Here is an 18,947-nt window from a genome sequence, read left to right on the forward strand (position 1 = left end):
GAGCAACGGGATGACAGTGACACTAACAGTGACCCAAAAAGCCAAAAACAAAAAACAAGAGAACTACAAAATTTAGCACAAAACAGAAAAAAAAATTTAATCTTAATAGTTTGCCTAAGATTGTTAGATAAGTAAGTTTAATTGGAAAAGGACAACATATTTTTTAGGTTTAACTCTAGCAGTACATTTTTCCTAAAAAACAAAAACAAAAAAAGCCCATGGGGCCAGAGCAGTACTACAGCAGATAAGGTGCTTGCCTTGTGCATGACCAACCTGGGTTAGATTCCTGGCATCCCATATCATTTCCAAATGCTGCCAGGAGTAATTCTTGAGTGCAGAACCAGGAGTTACCCCTCAGCACCAGTGAATGTGATCCAAAAACTAAACCAAGACAAAACAAAGTGCAAAAACCAAGTAGATAATAGTGATTATGTGCTTTTAAAAACTGATATAGTTAGAAATCACTTCACTTATCATCCTGTTGCTCATTGATTTGCTTGAACAGGCGGCAGTAATGTCTCCATTCCTCCCTGTCACGTGCTAGTGTAGCCCAGTGGCGTTCATTCAGGGTCTTGATGAAGAAATCAGACCATCTTGTAGGTGAGCGGCCAGGTGTAGATCCATAAAACAACTAGGATTGCTCTGTTACGTTGTAACCTTGTAACCTTGGAATTTCTTCTTTTTAAGATTTGTTCTAGAGTAAAATTGGAGAATGCTAACTTTATAGTTATATGACCATTCTATTAGTCAAACAGTCCAGTGCCGGGTGTGACCCACCCGGGGTAGTGTCTGCACCATGATTACATTTTTTCAAATAAGGTAACATTCACAGGGTCTGAGAATTAAGATGGGTACCCAACTTTTTACAGAACAGCTGTGTATATATGTTTGGGAAATAGGATTAATCTTTCTTTTTTTCTTTTTTTTTTCTTTTTGGGTCACACCCAGCAATGCACAGGGGTTACTCCTGGCTCTGCACTCAGGAATCACCCCTGGCGGTGCTCAGGGGACCATATGGGATGCTGGGAATCGAACCCGGGTCGGCCGAGTGCAAGGCAAACGCCCTACCCGCTGTGCTATCGCTCCAGCCCCTCTTTCTTTCATTCTTTGTGGCTTTTCCTACTATTCCTTCTCCTCTTTTTAACTTTTTTTCTTTTTCTTTTTTTTTTTAAATTCATACCCAGCAGAACTCGAGGCCCTCTCCTGGCTATGTGCTCAGGAATCACTCCTGGCGGGGCTGGGAGACGTTATATGGTACGGGGATCTAACTGGGTCTGCCATGTGCAAGGCAAGAGTAACTACAATACACTGTTTGACAGTCACCACTAGCCTTGAGTCTCTGATACTCTACTCTGTTTGGCTATAACCTGGAATGTTGCTGTTTCCAAGCAAAACTTTCATTCTCCGAGGCTAATCATCTTTTCTCTAGGATAACTATGCCACCTCTATTAGGGTGGCCAGGGGTACGCGCTTTGCATGGCAAAGGACTGGAGTTATATCTTAGGTCTTCATGTCCCCCCTCCTCTGTCCCCCCACCCCAGGGACCCAGCACCACCAGACCAAGTAGCACTGCATCTCTGGCCCCAGCACGAGCTGTCTGACCCATTTGGCAGGTTGCTCCAGGTGTGGCCCCGAGGCCCCTAAAGCACTACTGTTAAAAATTAAAAATGTTTCATCTTTCATGGCCGTGAATCGGTTTCACGTCACATTGACTTGGCTCTTCTGAGTAGAACAAAACAAGTGCAGAGAAGACGACGCCTGTGAGCCCTCAAACCACCCTCTGTAATTCTGCACACTCGTTATCTACGTCATGTAGGATGAGAGTTTAGCTTTTGAGGCTCTGTTTATGAGCTACACGTGAGTGCATTAAGTCCTCTGACCTTTAAACTTTTTTTTTTCATCAGTCTAGATGAAGGCAAGGAGTTTAAGCTGTATTGGAGTTGGGCAGTTTTGCCCTAATTGTATCCCTTACATGTGCTTTCTTTGCCAGTGGCTCTAAAAACCAAGTTTGTTATATTGAACTGAGGTAAAATAAAGCAAAAGAAGTAGATTGCTGGTAACACTGGCACAACTGAAATATTTCATCTGTTTTCATTAAGAAATAAAATTCTGATCTTGCTTTACAGCTTAAAGTTGGTTACAGTGATTGGTAGATAAGTGAAAATAGGTGTGACCTTAATTAAAAACATAAGCAGACATTCAGTACACAAAGGGCTAGTTTCACTTTCTTACATGGAAACAGTTTTTTGTACTTATAATAAATTTAGTTTTCTAATGTCTTTCTTGCCAAAGGGAGGGCATGCATAGTAAGATGTTCTTACTAGTAACTGGGGACTTAAGAGTCCTATTTTTTCTTTTTTTCTCTTTTAGTTTGAAAATCTGGACAGGAAGAGCAGGGTCTGAGAAGGTAAACATTTTGCTTAAATAATTGATATGGCAGTAAATTTAATTGAACTTGTAATTTCAGAATAAAATTGGGTCTTAGCTTTATGTGAATAATTTTTCTTAATTCTAAAATTCAAAGTTTCACTTTTTCATTGTCATTAATAGCTCAGAAGAGCTTAGTTTTCCTTTCAATTATTACATATATATATGTGTGTGTGTATGTGTGTGTGTGTGTGTGTGTGTGAGAGAGAGAGAGAGAGAGAGAGAGAGAGAGAGAGAGAGAGAGAGAGACATATTTAGGTAATATTCCAGTTTGTCCTATTTAAAATTATTCTGTGTGCCTATATTAAGTTATGTAGATGTTTCACCTTAAAGCAGGGTAGACTTGCTTCATCACTTGCTAGACTATTTTTTGTCATTTTTTTAGTGTGACGACTACTCCTAGGAGAAAAATGGTTTCAGTTATTTACTATCTACACATGGCTACCACTGTAAAATGTTTAAAGCGTTAGGTACTACAGTGACCTTGTTTTAAGCAGTGCTTCTATGGGCTAGTTTTTGCATGGTATTAATAAAAGTCATTGTATACACCAGTTTTGACTTGGTGCAGCATGTCAATTCTGATTAGCCAGAGCAAATTTGAGATTTTGAGATTAGAATTCACGTAGAAAGCACGGGGGTAGCAAAATATTGAAAAATTTACTCTCTGATGGCCTCAATGATAATGCTGTAAGAATATATAAAGCTTTGACTCCCCACTCTTTCATAAACAGATTGTGAAGACTGCTGAGAGAGGCTTGCAATCTCTTCACATAAGCATAATAAAGAAGTATTGGTCCTCATGGAAGACGAGCAAGATTTACCGGAGCAACCAGTAAGTGTTTCTTTTAACAATTTAGAATTGATTGCAAAAAAATAATCTTATGAGGCTTTAAACATTACTCAGTTATACTGTAGCTTCCAAATTAGAAATAAATATAAAAATATTCTAGTGTTTTTCCTCTAGGAAAGCAGAGTGTTTTTGTTGCTGAATAATATTTTCTGACTTAAATATTAAACCAAGGAGTTTGCTTAGAAAATTTAGCATTAGGAAATACTTATTATAAATGTTACTTAAAAAAAAAAATCTAAAGAATGGGGCTGGAGCGATAGCACAGCGGGTAGGGCGTTTGCCTTGCATGCGGCTGACCGGGTTCGAATCCCAGCATCTCATATGGTCCCCTGAGCACCGCCAGGAGTAATTCCTGAGTGCATGAGCCAGGAGTAACCCCTGTGCATTGCCAGGTGTGACCCAAAAAGCAATAAATAAATAAATAAAAATAAAAGAAAAAAATTAAGAGAAATATGAGCATTGGATTCTCTTAAAACCATGACATCATCACATAGATGCTGATTTTTGATGATACACACCTGAAACGATGCACCTAAAACAAGTGTAGTTAACTTCTAAAAAAGTAATTTTCTCTAATATAGTTTTAATATTTTCTTTATATTGAGAAATGCATACTTGGTGATTATTCTGTTTTAAGCCCTCTCACTTAAGATAAATATTAAACTAAAAAGGTACAAACAACTGATAAAGCAACCTTTTGAAACCTTTTAAAAACCTCTGGTTTTTAAAGTCTTACCATATATCTCTGGTAGGACTTTTAAAATGAGGGAAATGGTCGGGTTCGAAATGACCCTTTGTGCTGCAGCAGTGGTGCAGAAAGTGGAGTGCTTGCCTTGCATGAAGCTGCCACAGGTAGGATCTCCGGCATCCCATGTGGTCCCCCAAGTATTGCCAGAACTAATTCCTAAGTGTAAAGCCAGGAGTAACCCCTGCGCATCACCAGGTGTGGGAACCCCCGCTCCATAAAAGATCCTTATCTGTACAGTGTCAGGCTGAGTGAAGTCAGTAAGAGGGAGAGAGACAGAAACAGCGATCTCTCACCTATGTGGGATAGAAACATAGTAGGAGAATAACAAATGCCCAAAAGCAGTAGGAAAAAGAGCATATGAACTGGTTTCTAGGAGGAAGCCTGCCACTGGGGTGGAGAGTGGGGTCAGGGAATAGTCCAGGGGAGGCTATAATGTGACACTGGTACATCGGTGGAGGAATGTGGTCACTGTGGAAGGGAGCAGAGGGCTGAGAGCAGGTATACAATGCGTGCCATTAAGGCAGGCTGGAGGCCGGGAGAGAAACTCGGGAACATTGGTAAAAGGATTGATACTGGAATACTGTATGTCAGAAACTCAGTCATGAATAACTTTGTAATTGTGATTTCAGTTTTAAATTTATCCTCAGTAACATACCTAGTTGTAAAAATAAATAATGAAGTAAAGAGACTAAATATGCCAAGAAAAATTGTTACTGGATTTTCTTAATCCAGGGCTGGAGTCAGGGCTGGAGTTACAGTACAACAGATAGGGCGCTTGCCTTGCACACGACCAACCAGTTTCAATTCCTGGCACCCCATATGGTCCCCTGAGCCCACCAGGAGTGATTACTCCTGAGACAGAGCCAGGAGTAACCCCTGAGCACCACCATGTGTGGCAGAAAAAAAAATGCAGCCATAGTTTCCAAAGACTGAAGTATTGACATACTATTATAAAATTAGTTTTGTTAGTTCATAAGGTCATGTAAGTTGTGTTGGTAACCTGCTAGGGATTTTGTCTTTTCTGTTCTGCTTCATTTTCTTAACATTCTGTTTAGTTTAGTTTTTTTTTTTTTCGGGAGGGAGGGGGGAGGTGAGGAGGGGTAGTGTACCAGGCAGTGCTCAGGGGTTATTACTCTTGGCTCTACACTCAGGAATCACTCCTGACAGGTTTGGGGGACCGTATGAAATGCTGGGGATCAGACACAGGTCGGCTGCATGTAAGGCGAGCACCGTCCCCACTGCTCTCTCTCCAGTCCCCGCCTTCTGTTTTGGCTCAGTAGTAGCATTCAGTGCTGTGCTGTGCAAACCTAATGTGCTGGGGACCGCCGAGGGCTGCATTCCCAGGGGGTTCAGGGACCACGAGTGCCATACTTGCCCTTGGGGCCTCTGCGCACCCAGACATGCACTCCAGCTGAAAGAAGTCACCTAGTTTCCTTAGATTGGAGAGGTGTGGGACATCACGGAAGCAGAAAGGAGGGAGAGGAGAGCATGGCCGGCCACACGGCTTTCAGTGGAGTTTCTTCGAGTCAGGCCAGGGCGAAAATTTAGGATTCTGAGTTTGAAGAGTTCCAGGGAATTGTCACTGGGTGCCACTGTCTGACCCTGGATGGATTTAGAGTAGGAGAAGTGCTGACTAGTTGTGTAAGCGTTAGAGCAGGTTATTCCAAGTGCTCTTGACGACAGCTTTTTCCCATGGCTGAGAAAAGGCCAAGAAACCTTGTTTCCTTCCAGTGACCCCCAGGTCCTAATAGCTGTCCCTAGTCTCGTGATCCCCCTATTTGCATGATTTTCACCTGTGTTCTCTCTGGAATATCCTGGGGGCCCACGGGAGACCATAAGTCCCAGGCTAAACCACTGCTTTAGATCACAGGGGCTATGAAAAATAGACCCTTGGTTTCGCCCTGTGATGAATGCCAAGTTAACAAATAGAGAATCTAAGAAAGCATAGAACATAATAGCTATTAAAAGTAAGGAGCAGAACATGTATGTTCATCGCAGCACTGTTTACAATAGCCAGAATCTGGAAAAAACCCGAATGCCCCAGAACGGATGACTGGTTGAGGAAACTTTGGTACATCTATACAATGGAATACTATGCAGCTGTTAGAAAAAAGGAGGTCAAGAATTTTGTAGTCAAGTGGATGGGCATGAAAAGTTTCATGCTGAGTGAAATGAGTCAGAAAGAGAGAGACAGACATAGAAAGATTGCACTCATCTATGGTATATAGAATAACAGAGTGGGAGACTATCACCCAAGAACTGTAGAAATAAGTACCAGGAGGTTGACTCCATGGCTTGGAGGCTGGCCTCACGTTCCGGGGAAAGGTCAACTCAGAGAAGCGATCACCAACTACATTGTAGTCGAAGGCCATGTGGGGGAAGGGAGTTGCGGGCTGAATGAGGGCTAGAGACTGAGCACAGCGGCCACTGAACACCTTTATTGTAAACCACAACAGCTAATTAGAGAGAGAACAGAAGGGAATGCCTTGCCACAGTGGCAGGGTGGGGTGGGGGGGAGATGGGATTGGGGAGGGTGGGAGGGACGCTGGGTTTACGGGTGGTGGAGAATGGGCACTGGTGAAGGGATGGGTTCCCGAACTTTGTATGAGGGAAGTATAAGCACAAAAGTGTATAAATCTGTAACTGTACCCTCACGGTGATTCTCTAATTAAAAATAAATAAAATTAAAAAAAAAAAAAAAGTAAGGAGCAGAGAGATGGCTCAGATGGCTAGAACCTGTGCTTTGCATGTAAGAGTTCCAGCCTTGATCTCTGGCACAAACATGGTCTCTCCTGAGCACTGCCAGGTATGACTCCCTACAGAAAGGTAAGACTGGGGGATGTGTGACGTGACTCAAGTGGTAGAGTATGTGCCTTGTGTAGGAGTGAGGCCCTGGTTTCAATCACCAGTATTGCATGCTCCCCCTGCACCCCCCAACTCTGGGTGAAAAGTCTGGTCTCCCTAGCAACATGGAGACCCTAACACCCCACTTCAACTAGCATTGGAACAGCAAAAGAAAAAAAGAAGAAGAAATATCAGATTTTGAGGAGGAAAAAGTGGCTATAATAATATATATATATATTATATTATTATAGAGGTCTGTATAGGCTATAGTAGAGGTCTGATTTTGAGTGGAAAGATGGTTTCTATTTCGAATTGGTAATAAAGCCTTCATTTTCATTACTGTTGTTATTTTGGGGGGATCACATCCAGCAATCAGTGCTCAGGACTTACTCCTGATTCCGTGCTCAGGGATCATTGCTGGTGGTGCTCAGGGCACCATATATGGTGCCTAGGATTAAACCTTGGTCATGGGGCTGGAGCATAGCACAGCGGGTAGGGCGTTTGCCTTGCATTCGGCTGACCCGGGTTTGATTCCCAGCATCCTATATGATCCCCCGAGCACTGCCAGGAGTAACCCCTGTGCATCTCTGGGTGTGATCCCCCAAAAAAGCAAAAAAAAAATAAATAAACCCTTGGTCATCCACGTTCAAGGCAGCACCCTATCTGTTGTGGGGCTCTGGCCTCTCAAGCCAAGATTTCCACTTTTTTTTTTTTAAACCAAATCACAAGATACAGTTTCAACATTGTTCATGATTGGGTTTCAGTCAAGCCAAGATTTTAAACCATGCTGTTTGTCTGTAGATATAGATGGATATTGCTGATGGCATCATTATTGTGGTTGTCCTAATCCCGTCATCTCACTTTTCTGTCAGGTTATCCCCCTCTTGGTTTTCTCTAGTTTTTGCTCTATTTTAAGATATGATTAGATCGTTCCCAATAGAACCTAAATCCTCCCCTCCAGTTCTGTCTTTTGCTTCCCCCTATTGCCGGTCACTCCTAAACCTTCTGCAGTGAGATGGTTCTCTCTGCGGCCAGCACTTACTTATGACCACTCAGTCTTTCACCCTGGGTCTTCATCTTTTTCAGCCACTGTGAAGTGCCTCCAACTGCCCAAACTGAAGCTCTCGAAGACTGACAGGAGCCACTAACTAGACTTGATTTGGGGTACTGAGAAATAAGCAAATTCTTTCTCAGCAAATAGAAAACACTTAAAACTCATGTATAATGGTTAGGAGTATTCTCCAAACTCAAGCTTTTTGTTTTGTTTTATTTTGCGGTGCCAGTGATCAAACCCAGGGCCTCCCACGTGCAAGACTGCTCTACCACCAAGTCTTATTCCCATAAGTGAACCTGAGTTTTAAGGACATACTCACAGGAAAATGTTTTCAAAAAGTATGCACCAAGCCCAATACTAATTATTTCTAGGAGGTGGTGGTTCAGAATAAGGCCTTTGGTATTTTATTTTTATACAAATATTTACAATGTATGTATGTGTGCCTTTCTACTTAAACCCTATTTATTTTGGTTTTGGGGCCACACCTGGCAGTGTTTCTGGTTCTGCTCAAGACTGACCCCAGGCTGTGCTTGGGGAACTGTATGCAGTGTGGGGTGGGACAGAGGCGTTTGAGTGCAAAACTCAATCATGACTGTTTTTAAAGAAAACAGTCATGATTGAGACCATGCTGTGTATGTAAGAGACCGAAGTTCAATCCCTGCATGATCTTCCTAGCATAGCCAGGAGTGAGCTCTGCACGGAGTTGGGAATAAGGCCTGTCTGAGTACCTCTGGGTATGAACCAGAAACAAGGAAGGAAGAAAGGGAGGAAGGAGGGAGGGAGGAAGGGGAACAGGCAGGCAGATTGGCTGGCTGGCTTAGTATAGACAAGAGAGATGGTACGTGCTTACAATCAAAAGTGTATGTGATTTTTACCTCTGGCCCCCTTGATACATGGGGCCACAGTGGAGTCATTAGGTCTCCCATTAAGTAACACTGCCCTAAGATAGAGAGATCAAAAGGGAATACCCTGCCACAGAGGCAGGGTGGGGTGGGGGGAGATGGGATTGGGGGGTGGGAGGGTACTGGGTTTATTGGTGGTGCAGAATGGGCACTGGTGGAGGGATGTTTGTGAACATTGTATGAGGGAAAAACAAGCTCAAAAATGTGTGAATCTGTATCTGTACCCTCATGGTGATTCGCTAATTAAAGAATAAAATAAAAAAAAAAAAGAAAGAAACACTGCCCTAGATAAAAACACTCCTCTAGAAAAGGAGTGAAGCTTAAAAAAATTCTTAAAAACATTAATAAAGCCCAGGGATGTGGCTTAAGTGGTAGAACATGTGCCTTAATATGAGAGACTCTAGGCCTTATCACTGCCAGGAGTGGCCTTCCCAACTAACACAGTACAACTAGAAACTGTATTTGGGACTGGGATGGTGGCTCAGTGGGTTAGAGCACATTCTGGAGCCTGGTGCCCCAGTGTTCCCCTTGTACCACTGGGTGGAATTTGGCTTAGGATGTCGGAGACCGAACCCGGGTCACCCTCGAGCAAGGCAAGCACCCTACTCACCATGCTATGGCTCCAGCCCCAAGGCCCAGAAGTTCTGTCCTGTAGACCTAACGTTTACGAATTTGAGTGCTGAACCAGTGTTACTCTATGAAAAAATGAGAGCAAGAGAAGTATAAAGAAATCTTAGGCTGCTTTCCAAACCCATACCCTTTCTCTTCTTGTTTTGGGTGGTAACCCTAAAATTCAACAATTGTATAGACTTTGTCTTTTGTAAACAGTTCTTTAAATTTTAGCTTCACAGGAAGAAGCCTTAAGTAGTAGATAGTTGTATCTTTCTTGAGGAAACCAGCAGAAAAATTAACATGTGCATTGAATTAACTCTCAAAAATGAGCTTTGAACCTGGATTTTCTGAATTCATATGCTGGGTTACTTTTGTTCATTTGCTCTGTTGTGTTGAAAGCATGATTTTATTTTACGGTGCTGGGGATTGACCACATTAGCGTCATTCTAAGGCATTCTTTTTATCACTGAGCCACATCCCTGACCCTCAAATGATTGTTTTACTTATCAGAGGCACAAATAGAAGTCTTAATTTGTGAATTACCAGTAATTCTCACTTTAAAAAAAAATTTTAAATTAAGATAATGTGATTTACAAAGTTGTTCATAAGAGTTGTTTTAGTCATACAATATTCCAACCCCAATCCCACCACCACTGTCCCCCTCCCTTCACAGTGGGTAATTCTTTCGTTTTTGTGTTGATTTTAGTGAGAACATCCCAGTAAAAATTACAATTACAATTAAATGAATTATTTTTGAGATGTAATTCATTTTAAATTAATTTATAAGAGTAATTTTCAGTGGGCTTTTATTTCAGTTTTGTAACCAGCAGTAGAGTCCATTCAGTAGCCATGCCCGAATTTCCTTTTCCCTCCCAGCCCTAGGGAGCTGCTAATCTGCCTTCTGTCTAAAACTTTACCTGTTTGTGGGGATTTCATATAAATGAACTCACACAATAGGTGGTCACAAGCTTTATTTACTTAGCATAGTATTTTTAAGATTAATCCATGCTCTGGTACATATCAACACTTCATTATCTTTCATTGCTAAATAATATTGTATGGGTTTGTTTTATTCATAATTATTTTCATCATTGTACTGGAGCGATAGCACAGCAGGTAGGGCGTTTGCTTTCAGAGCCGACCCGGGTTCGATTCTTCCATTCCTCTCAAAGAGCCTGGCAAGCTACCGAGAGTATCCCGCCTGCACAGCAGAGCCTGGCAAGCTACCCGTGGTTAATTGATATGCCAAAAATAGTAACAAATACGCCAAAAATAGTAACAACAAGCCTTACAATGGAGACGTTTCTGGTGCCCGCTGAGCAAATCTATGAACAACTGGATAACAGTGCTGCAGTGCTTCATCATTAACATTTTATCATCATCCATAGATGTTTTTGGTTATTATGTGACAATTTAAACATTAATGTATACTTTTTTCTGTGGAGACAGAGCTTTCAATTTATCTTGGTTACTTAGCTGGGAATAGAATTGTTGAATTATAAGGTAACCTTTATCTTTGAGAAACTGCTAGACTATTATTCAAAGTAGCTGCACTATTTTTTATTCACTTCATTTCTGGTTTTTTTTTTTTTTTGTCTGTTTTTTGTTTTGTTTTTTATTTAATTTTGGGGGGTATAACTGGCATTGCTTAGGGGCCACCCTCCACCCTTTATTTCAGGACTGCCATGGTGGTACTCCCAGGAGTGCGAGGTACTGGGGTTAAAACCTGGGTTTTTAACTGGAGTTAAACTATTCCATCTCCTTGGCCTCAGTCTGTTTCTGTATGGTATTGTTTGAACATGTACTAACCAGTGAGCTCTTCAGGATCCTTTGAGTCATTTTACCTGCACTTAGAGGATTTTCAGATGAACATAATTACCCAAATCAAGGTGAAGAGTAGATCATGAAAGGTGAAAAAGCAGCTGTTAACTCATTCTCCTCCCCTGAACTGGTAGAAATAATTTTGGTTATTCCATTTCTATTAATGAATACATACTCTTATAAGGAGTATGCATTTTTTTAATAATGTAATACAAAGAGAAAGTTTTAATTCTTTAAGGCCTTTATGGAGTACTTCCAATTTTTGCTTTAGGAGCTTATTTGGGGAGAAGTCCACTAACTAAGTTTGTTGCTTTGAGGTTCTAATAGAATTAAGACCGTACATTAGATTTTTCATTGTTGTATTCTGTGTTTTGTTTTTGTTTGCTTGTTTGTTTGGGGCTACACCTGGCAATACTCAGGATTTGCTTCTGGTGCTGTGCTCAGAATCACTCCTCAGGGGATCATACGGGGTGCCGAGGATCATATTCAGGTTTGCCACATGCAAGGCAAATGCCTTACCTGCTGCAGTATCACTCCAGACTCTGTATTCTTAGTATGAATAATTGTATTCTTAGTATGAATAATTGTATAGAGATGGTCAGCAGAGTTGGTGATGCAGCTATCCAGTTCCAGGATGAAAGCGTGAATACATTGCTTTCATTGCTTTCATCCAGAGAGGCTAAACCAAGCCTAAATTCTTTCTAAATTCCACTGTTGGGAAATTATTATCTTACCTATGCAAATAGTACCATCTTCACATGGTCACTCCCAGCGCTACTTTGGAGGTCTGTAAAGAATGCAAAATAAAGGGGCTGGAGTGATAGCACAGTGGGTAGGCATTTGCCTTGCACGCGGCCGACCCAGGTTCGATTCCCAGCATCCCATATGGTCCCCTGAGCACCGCCGGGGTAATTCCTGAGTGCAGAGCCAGGAATAACCCCTGTGCATTGCCAGGTGTGATCCAAAAAAAAAAAAAAAAGAATGCAAAATAAAAATCAACGTGTAAGGAATTTCAGTACAAAAGCACTTATTTGAATAAGTAAGTCTCGGGGAGAGGAGGGGAAAAGAGAGTGAGAGAGCAGAGAGAGAGAGAAAGGAGAGAAGAGAGAGAGAGAGAAGAAAAGCGCCTGCCAAAGAGGCAGGTGTGGGGGTGGGGGGGCGATGGGAGTGAACTGGGAATACTGGTGCTGGGAAATGTATACTAGAGGAGGGGCGGGTGTTGGAATACTGTATGACTGAAATTCAGTCATGAGTGGCTTTATAATGCTCTAAATAATAATAATAAATAAAGTAATTTTTAAATGTCTTATCCAAATTGCCCTAATCACTGTTTAAAACTAGTTTTTGTCCATGTTTGGATAGTTTATTCTGGTTAGTATTCTCCCTAGAGTAAAAATTCTGGTAAATATTTTGCTTTGAATCTGAAAAGTACAGTTTCATTGAATAGAAAAAACTCCACATAAGAACGAAGGGGGTACATGTCTACATAAGTGATTAGAGGTTTAATTAACCAATCATTGCATTGATGTTTTTTGTGTATTTTATTTATTTTTTTTTTTTTGCAGGTGAAAAAAGCCAAGATGCAGGACTCAGGAGAGCAAACTTTAAGGTGTGTTAAATTGAATTTCTTATTAATTATTGATTCATCGTTTCTGTCACGTTGGTTAGTGCATCGGCATGACTTGGGTGGACGACTCCCAACAGAGAATTTGGGGTCCATCTCTTGCGCTATCTCCCTGGCTCAACATTTCTAAATCTTTTTTTTGTTTTTCTTTTTGGGTCACACCCTGGGATTACTCCTGGCTATACACTCAGGAATCACCCCTTGCGGTGCTCAGGGGACCATATGGGATGCTGGGAATCGAATCCGGCTTGGCTGCATGCAAGGCAAACGCCCTACCCACTGTGCTATTACTCTAGCCCCAACGTTTCTAAATTTTTTTGGTTTAAAATGGAAATTTTCTTCAGCCAAAAACAGTAACAAGTCTCACAATGGAGACATTACATTGCCCGCTCGAGCAAATTGATGAACAACAGGAAGACAGTGCTACAGTTTACCCTCAAAACCTGAGAGTGCTGGGTTTGATGATGATGATGATGATGATGATGATGTAGATGTATTTAACAGATGTATCACTCATTTTTTTTTAATCACCATGTGGAAAGTTACAAAGCTTTCAGGCGTAAGTCTCAGTTACACAGTGCTCGAACACCCATCCCTTCACCAGTGCACATATTCCACCACCAAGAACCACAGTAAACCACCCCCACACCCCCTAGCCCCTTACCCCGCCTGTGTAGCTGATAAATTTCACTTTACTTTCTCTTTACTTTGATTACATTCAGTATTTCAACAAAAAACTCACTATTATTATTTGGAGCCCACCCCCCCCACACAAAGTCGGACCTGCTGGAAAGGAAGCATTTGATAATTTGTTTTCCATTGCTGAGAATGAAGAGATAGGAGGTCGTGTGGCCACAATAGCAGCCGCGTCAAACTCATTTATTTTACGCTGTGGTATATAGAGGAGATGGTGTAGAGATCCTTCCCCCCCCACCCCTCGGTTTTTGGGTTTTGTCTCACACTCAGTTGTACTTCAGGGCTTACTCCTGGCTCTGTGCTTAGAGGTGATCACAGGCACTGCTGGGGGACCAGGGCCAGGGATTGAACTTGAATCTACTGTGTGCATGGCAAGCGCCTTAACCCCTGTGCTGTCTTTTCAGAATTCATATTCTTTAATCAGATGTGTAGCATACTGAATAGGAAAAGTAAGCAAAAATAAGGGAGAGCCAAGGCATTTGGTACTAATTACCAAGTGTATCGGGCAGTGTTTGATGATGGTGCCTAGGCCATACCTGCCACTGGGGGCCGTGAGGTGCAGGAGAGAAAGCTCTTGGCTTCACAATTGCATAGCATCGGCTCTAGCCCTTTGTGCCATCTCCCTGGCCCCTCAGCCATTTTTCTAAGTGGATAATTTAGTAACATTACGATCACTCACATGGTTGTGCAGCCATCACCACCATCCATCTCCAGAACTTTTTTTAAAAGTTAGTGGAGGGGACAACTAGAGGATGGAAACTAGGGTAGGAGGAACATAAAAACAATGAAGAAACTGTTTCAAAATTTAAGTGAAACTCTTCCCACCATTAAAAGACCTAACATGAGGTTAAGAAATGACTCAGATTCGAGAACATGCTTTGCAGGAGGGCTGGGTTTGAACCCTGGCACCACATGGCCCCCTGAGCACAACTGGCATAACCTTCAACAACACCGGAACCAAACAGAGCAATTTGTTCTTCCATTTTACATGATTTATCTTTCACAATTTTTCTGAATTCTCCTTATACATTAAAAAATTATATTCAGTTTTAGGTACAAATAGCAAGTTTAAAAAAAATGTATGGGGAGGCAGAGTGCATGAGGCTGCAACCCGGGTTCAGATGTTCGGCACCACATACGGTCCCCCAAACACCACCTGGCATGACCCACACCCCCAGAAAAATTATTTGAGGAGGAAACTAATGAAATAGATCATTTAAGTTTCAGAATCTCTTTTTGAATCCCCAAAGTATGTATAATTTTGAAAAACTTCCACAGTGTTCGAGAACTATCACCTTGGAATCAGCTTCTCTCTGTTTTTCGGTGTGTACTTTGGGGAGGCAAAGGAACAGAACAGTATTAAGTCTTGTGGAGTTTTTCTTTTACCACATGGGGTGAGATCTGACTTGCCTCTGACTTACCTGGGATTTCTGAGCAGTCTAAACATTGGTGGGACTTTGGGATCCGAGGTGTGCCCTGAGGTAGCTGCTGAGAACTGAAAAAGACGTTATCAAGAAGTGTTGCTTTATCACTAATCATCAGAGAGATGCAGATCAAAACAACCATGAGATACCACCTCACACCACAGAGACTAGCATACATCCAAAAGAACAAAAGCAACCGCTGTTGGAGAGGATGTGGGGAGAAAGGGACCCTTCTTCACTGCTGGTGGGAATGCCGACTGGTTCAGCCCTTCTGGAAAACAATTTGGACGACTCTCAAAAAATTAGATATTGAATTCCCATTTGACCCAGCAATACCGCTGCTGGGAATATATCCCAGAGAGGCAAAAAAGTACAATCGAAACAACATCTGCACATGTATGTTCATCGCAGCACTGTTTACAATAGCCAGAATCTGGAAAAAACCCGAATGCCCCAGAACGGATGACTGGTTGAGGAAACTTTGGTACATCTATACAATGGAATACTATGCAGCTGTTAGAAAAAAGGAGGTCAAGAATTTTGTAGTCAAGTGGATGGGCATGAAAAGTTTCATGCTGAGTGAAATGAGTCAGAAAGAGAGAGACAGACATAGAAAGATTGCACTCATCTATGGTATATAGAATAACAGAGTGGGAGACTATCACCCAAGAACTGTAGAAATAAGTACCAGGAGGTTGACTCCATGGCTTGGAGGCTGGCCTCACGTTCCGGGGAAAGGTCAACTCAGAGAAGCGATCACCAACTACATTGTAGTCGAAGGCCATGTGGGGGAAGGGAGTTGCGGGCTGAATGAGGGCTAGAGACTGAGCACAGCGGCCACTCAACACCTTTATTGCAAACCACAACAGCTAATTAGAGAGAGAGAACAGAAGGGAATGCCTTGCCACAGTGGCAGGGTGGGGTGGGGGGGAGATGGGATTGGGGAGGGTGGGAGGGACGCTGGGTTTACGGGTGGTGGAGAATGGGCACTGGTGAAGGGATGGGTTCCAAACTTTGTATGAGGGAATTATAAGCACAAAAGTGTATAAATCTGTAACTGTACCCTCACGGTGATTCTCTAATTAAAAATAAATTAATTAAAAAAAAATAAATTAAAAAAAAGAAAATATTAATAAACAAGGCTTAATCTGTAAAAAAAAAAGACATCTTAGATTATACAATTATGGAATGTTTTTTAGTTTATACAAACATTAAACAGTGTTGCTTAAAAAAAAAAAAAAAAAAGAAGTGTTGCTTTACCATAATGCACAAAAGGAAAAGGAGAGAGAGAGAGCAAGAAGGAAAGTGCCTCCCGTAGAGGGAAGCTGGGGGCGGGGGATGGGGTGTAGGGAAACGGGGGACATTGGTGGTGGGAAATGTACACTTGTGGAGGGATGGTGGTGCTGGATCATTGTATGACTGAAACCTAATTGTGAACAGCTTTGTAGTGGTCTGTCTCACGGATATCCAATTTTTAAAAATTACCCAAAAAGAATAATGTGAAGTTCATGCCCAATTCAGTCAGGTAATTCAATGGCTGAATAAATAACAGTGCTCCTACATTAAAAAAATAAAAAAGTGTTGCTTTGCCACTTACTTGCATAGCGCTAGATGAAATGAGTTTGACTTTGTCACTTTTATTAATGCACTTCATCAGTGAGGAGCTAATATCTTCATTTTGTTTCTGCCAGTCAAGTAAACAATCCAGAAGTCAGTGATCAGAAACCTGAAGCTTCAAGCCTTGCTTCAAACCTGACCATGTCAGAGGAAAGTAAGTAGCAATCTTTTTCCAGGTAACAGGTGATATTATTCTTTTGTTATTCAAGTTCACTAACTTAAAGGACAGAAGTGTGTTGTTGTCCCAGAATATCCAAAAAAGATGTTCTTTTCTGTGTATGTAAGAGGGAGGGCGGGGAGAGAATTGAGATTTGAGGCCGGTTGTTCTAAAAGGTCATGACTATAGTGCTTTGCTCAAAATCAGAAAAGTTTGTAGGTCAACCTCTGACTGCTCATCAGTCAATATTTTTCATCTTTTTATTAACCAGATTATTGTATCTTATCAGTATAGTCCAAAGGAAAAACAGTCCTCTGAGTCTCATATTGATAACTGAGGGAAGAAATGGATCTCAGTTGGATGGTTCCTTCATTTAACTACCTCTTACTCTCCTATAGAAGGTTTATATTCTTAGACAAAAACGTATCGAGGAGCTGGAGCGATAGCATAGCGGGTAGGGCGTTTGCCTTGCATGCGTCCAACTGAGTTTGATTCCCAGCATCCCATATGGTCCCCCGAGCACCGCCAGCAGTAATTCCTGAGTGCATGAGCCAGGAGTAACCCCTGTGCATTGCCAGGTGTGACCCAAAAAGAAAAAAAATTCTCGATTGTTACTTAGTGGAGGTACAGGCACTCTAGCACAATCACTTCGTGCACGTATGGGAGGGCCTGAGACACAGCACTACATGGTTCCACTGCTGGATTTGGCACCTGTTAAAAATAAATAAGGTGAGGGAATAACTCCAAAGGATTAGAATGTATCTTTTACATGTGGAAGGGCCTAGATTTAAACTTTTCTACCAGAGGGTCCCAAACACCAAGCAGCCCCTGAGTACTGCTGGTTGTCGCCCAAAAACAAAAAATAATTCTATTGAGGAAAGGAAGAAAAGTAAGAAATAATCCTTACTTCAGGATTATTTGTTCTTCGGGAATATTTGTTCTTCAGGAATATTTGTTCTCAAAGGAAGGAAGGACTTATTTGGGGAATATTTGTTCTTGAAGGAAAGGAAATCTTGCTTTTTTAATATTGTTTTCAAAATGATCCTTGCCTAGCCTTATGTACTTACCATGCATTTTAAAGGTGTGACATTAATTTAGCTATATGTTGGTTTGGGGGCCACACCAGGTGGTGTTCAGGGCTTATTCCTGGCTCTCTGCTCGGGTATCACTCCTGGTGGGGATAATATGTGGTGCCGGCAACTGAACCCTGGTTGGCTGTATGCATGGCAAGCGCCCTACCCTTTGTACAGTCTCTCTGGTCCTAAAAGTATAACTTTTTTTAAAAAAGTTTTGACTTGCATTGTATGTATTTTTTTTCCAAAGACATATTTCAGTGGTTCTCAAAAATCAGTGAACTCAGGAATAACCTGGGTGCTTGTTTAAAATGCAGAATTCCGACCTCATCTTTAGAGATATGTTCAATTAGATCTGATGTTGATGGCAATCTGCACTGCCAAACAATTAGCTCGGCAATTCTGATGCATGTGGGAAATTGTTCGTACTGTGGGAAAAAGCTCAGAGCTCTCTAATCAGTGAAAAGTGTTCTAGTTTTGAAACATCTTATTTCTCAAGAAAAAGTTCAGGGCCAGGAAGTAAGTTGAATCTTCTTGTTCCATCTGAATCATTTCTGTTTCCTTATTTCCTTCAGATGTCTTACTCTTTTTATGTCTGCACCGCCCCCCTTTTTTTCCTTTTGGTTTTGGGGGCCATTCCCAGCTAGGCTTAGGGCTTATTCCTGGCTCTGTGCTCAGAATTACTCCTGGAAGTACTCGGGACCATTTGTGGTGCTGGAGATCAAAAGCTGGTCAGATGGATGCAAGGCAAGCTGTATTGTTTTTCTGGCCCCTTCCTTTCCTTTTACTTCTCACTGAACTCTTAGTAATTTTTCTTTTTAAAAACTAGGTCTTATTTTCCTCTCCATCTAAAACTCTTCCTAGCTATTCTAGCATCCTGTACATGACATATCAAACATTGTCTTTCCTTCCTTTATTACTCAACATAGATTCTAAGATCCTTTGTTTGTTTGTTTGTTCTTTGTGCCACACCCGGTAATGCTCAGGGTTTACTCCTGACTCTACACTCAGGAATTACTTCATGCAGGGCTCAGGGCCTATATGGGATTCTGGAATCAAACCGGGCTCAGTCGCATACAAGGCAAGTGTCTAACCCTT

The 18,947-nt window shown here is 41.7% G+C and overlaps 1 protein-coding gene across 4 annotated transcripts in view; it reads left to right on the plus strand.

Annotated features, from left to right (window-relative positions):
- The window catches only part of EYA3 (EYA transcriptional coactivator and phosphatase 3), a 94,169-nt gene that overhangs the window by 18,327 nt on the left and 56,895 nt on the right, over positions 1 to 18,947 (plus strand). For 2 of the 4 annotated variants that reach the window (XM_055138394.1, XM_055138395.1), the window contains 4 exons: positions 2,371 to 2,407; positions 3,159 to 3,259; positions 12,824 to 12,867; positions 16,694 to 16,773. In XM_055138394.1, coding sequence (XP_054994369.1) covers positions 3,227 to 3,259; positions 12,824 to 12,867; positions 16,694 to 16,773 — 157 coding nt within the window. In that variant the 5' untranslated portion in view covers positions 2,371 to 2,407; positions 3,159 to 3,226. The remainder of the gene's footprint in view (positions 1 to 2,370; positions 2,408 to 3,158; positions 3,260 to 12,823; positions 12,868 to 16,693; positions 16,774 to 18,947) is intronic. The other 2 variants (XM_004603505.2, XM_004603506.2) reach the window with 1 other exon arrangement.

Source organism: Sorex araneus, chromosome 5 (assembly GCF_027595985.1).
Source record: "Sorex araneus isolate mSorAra2 chromosome 5, mSorAra2.pri, whole genome shotgun sequence".
NCBI lineage: Eukaryota > Metazoa > Chordata > Mammalia > Eulipotyphla > Soricidae > Sorex > Sorex araneus.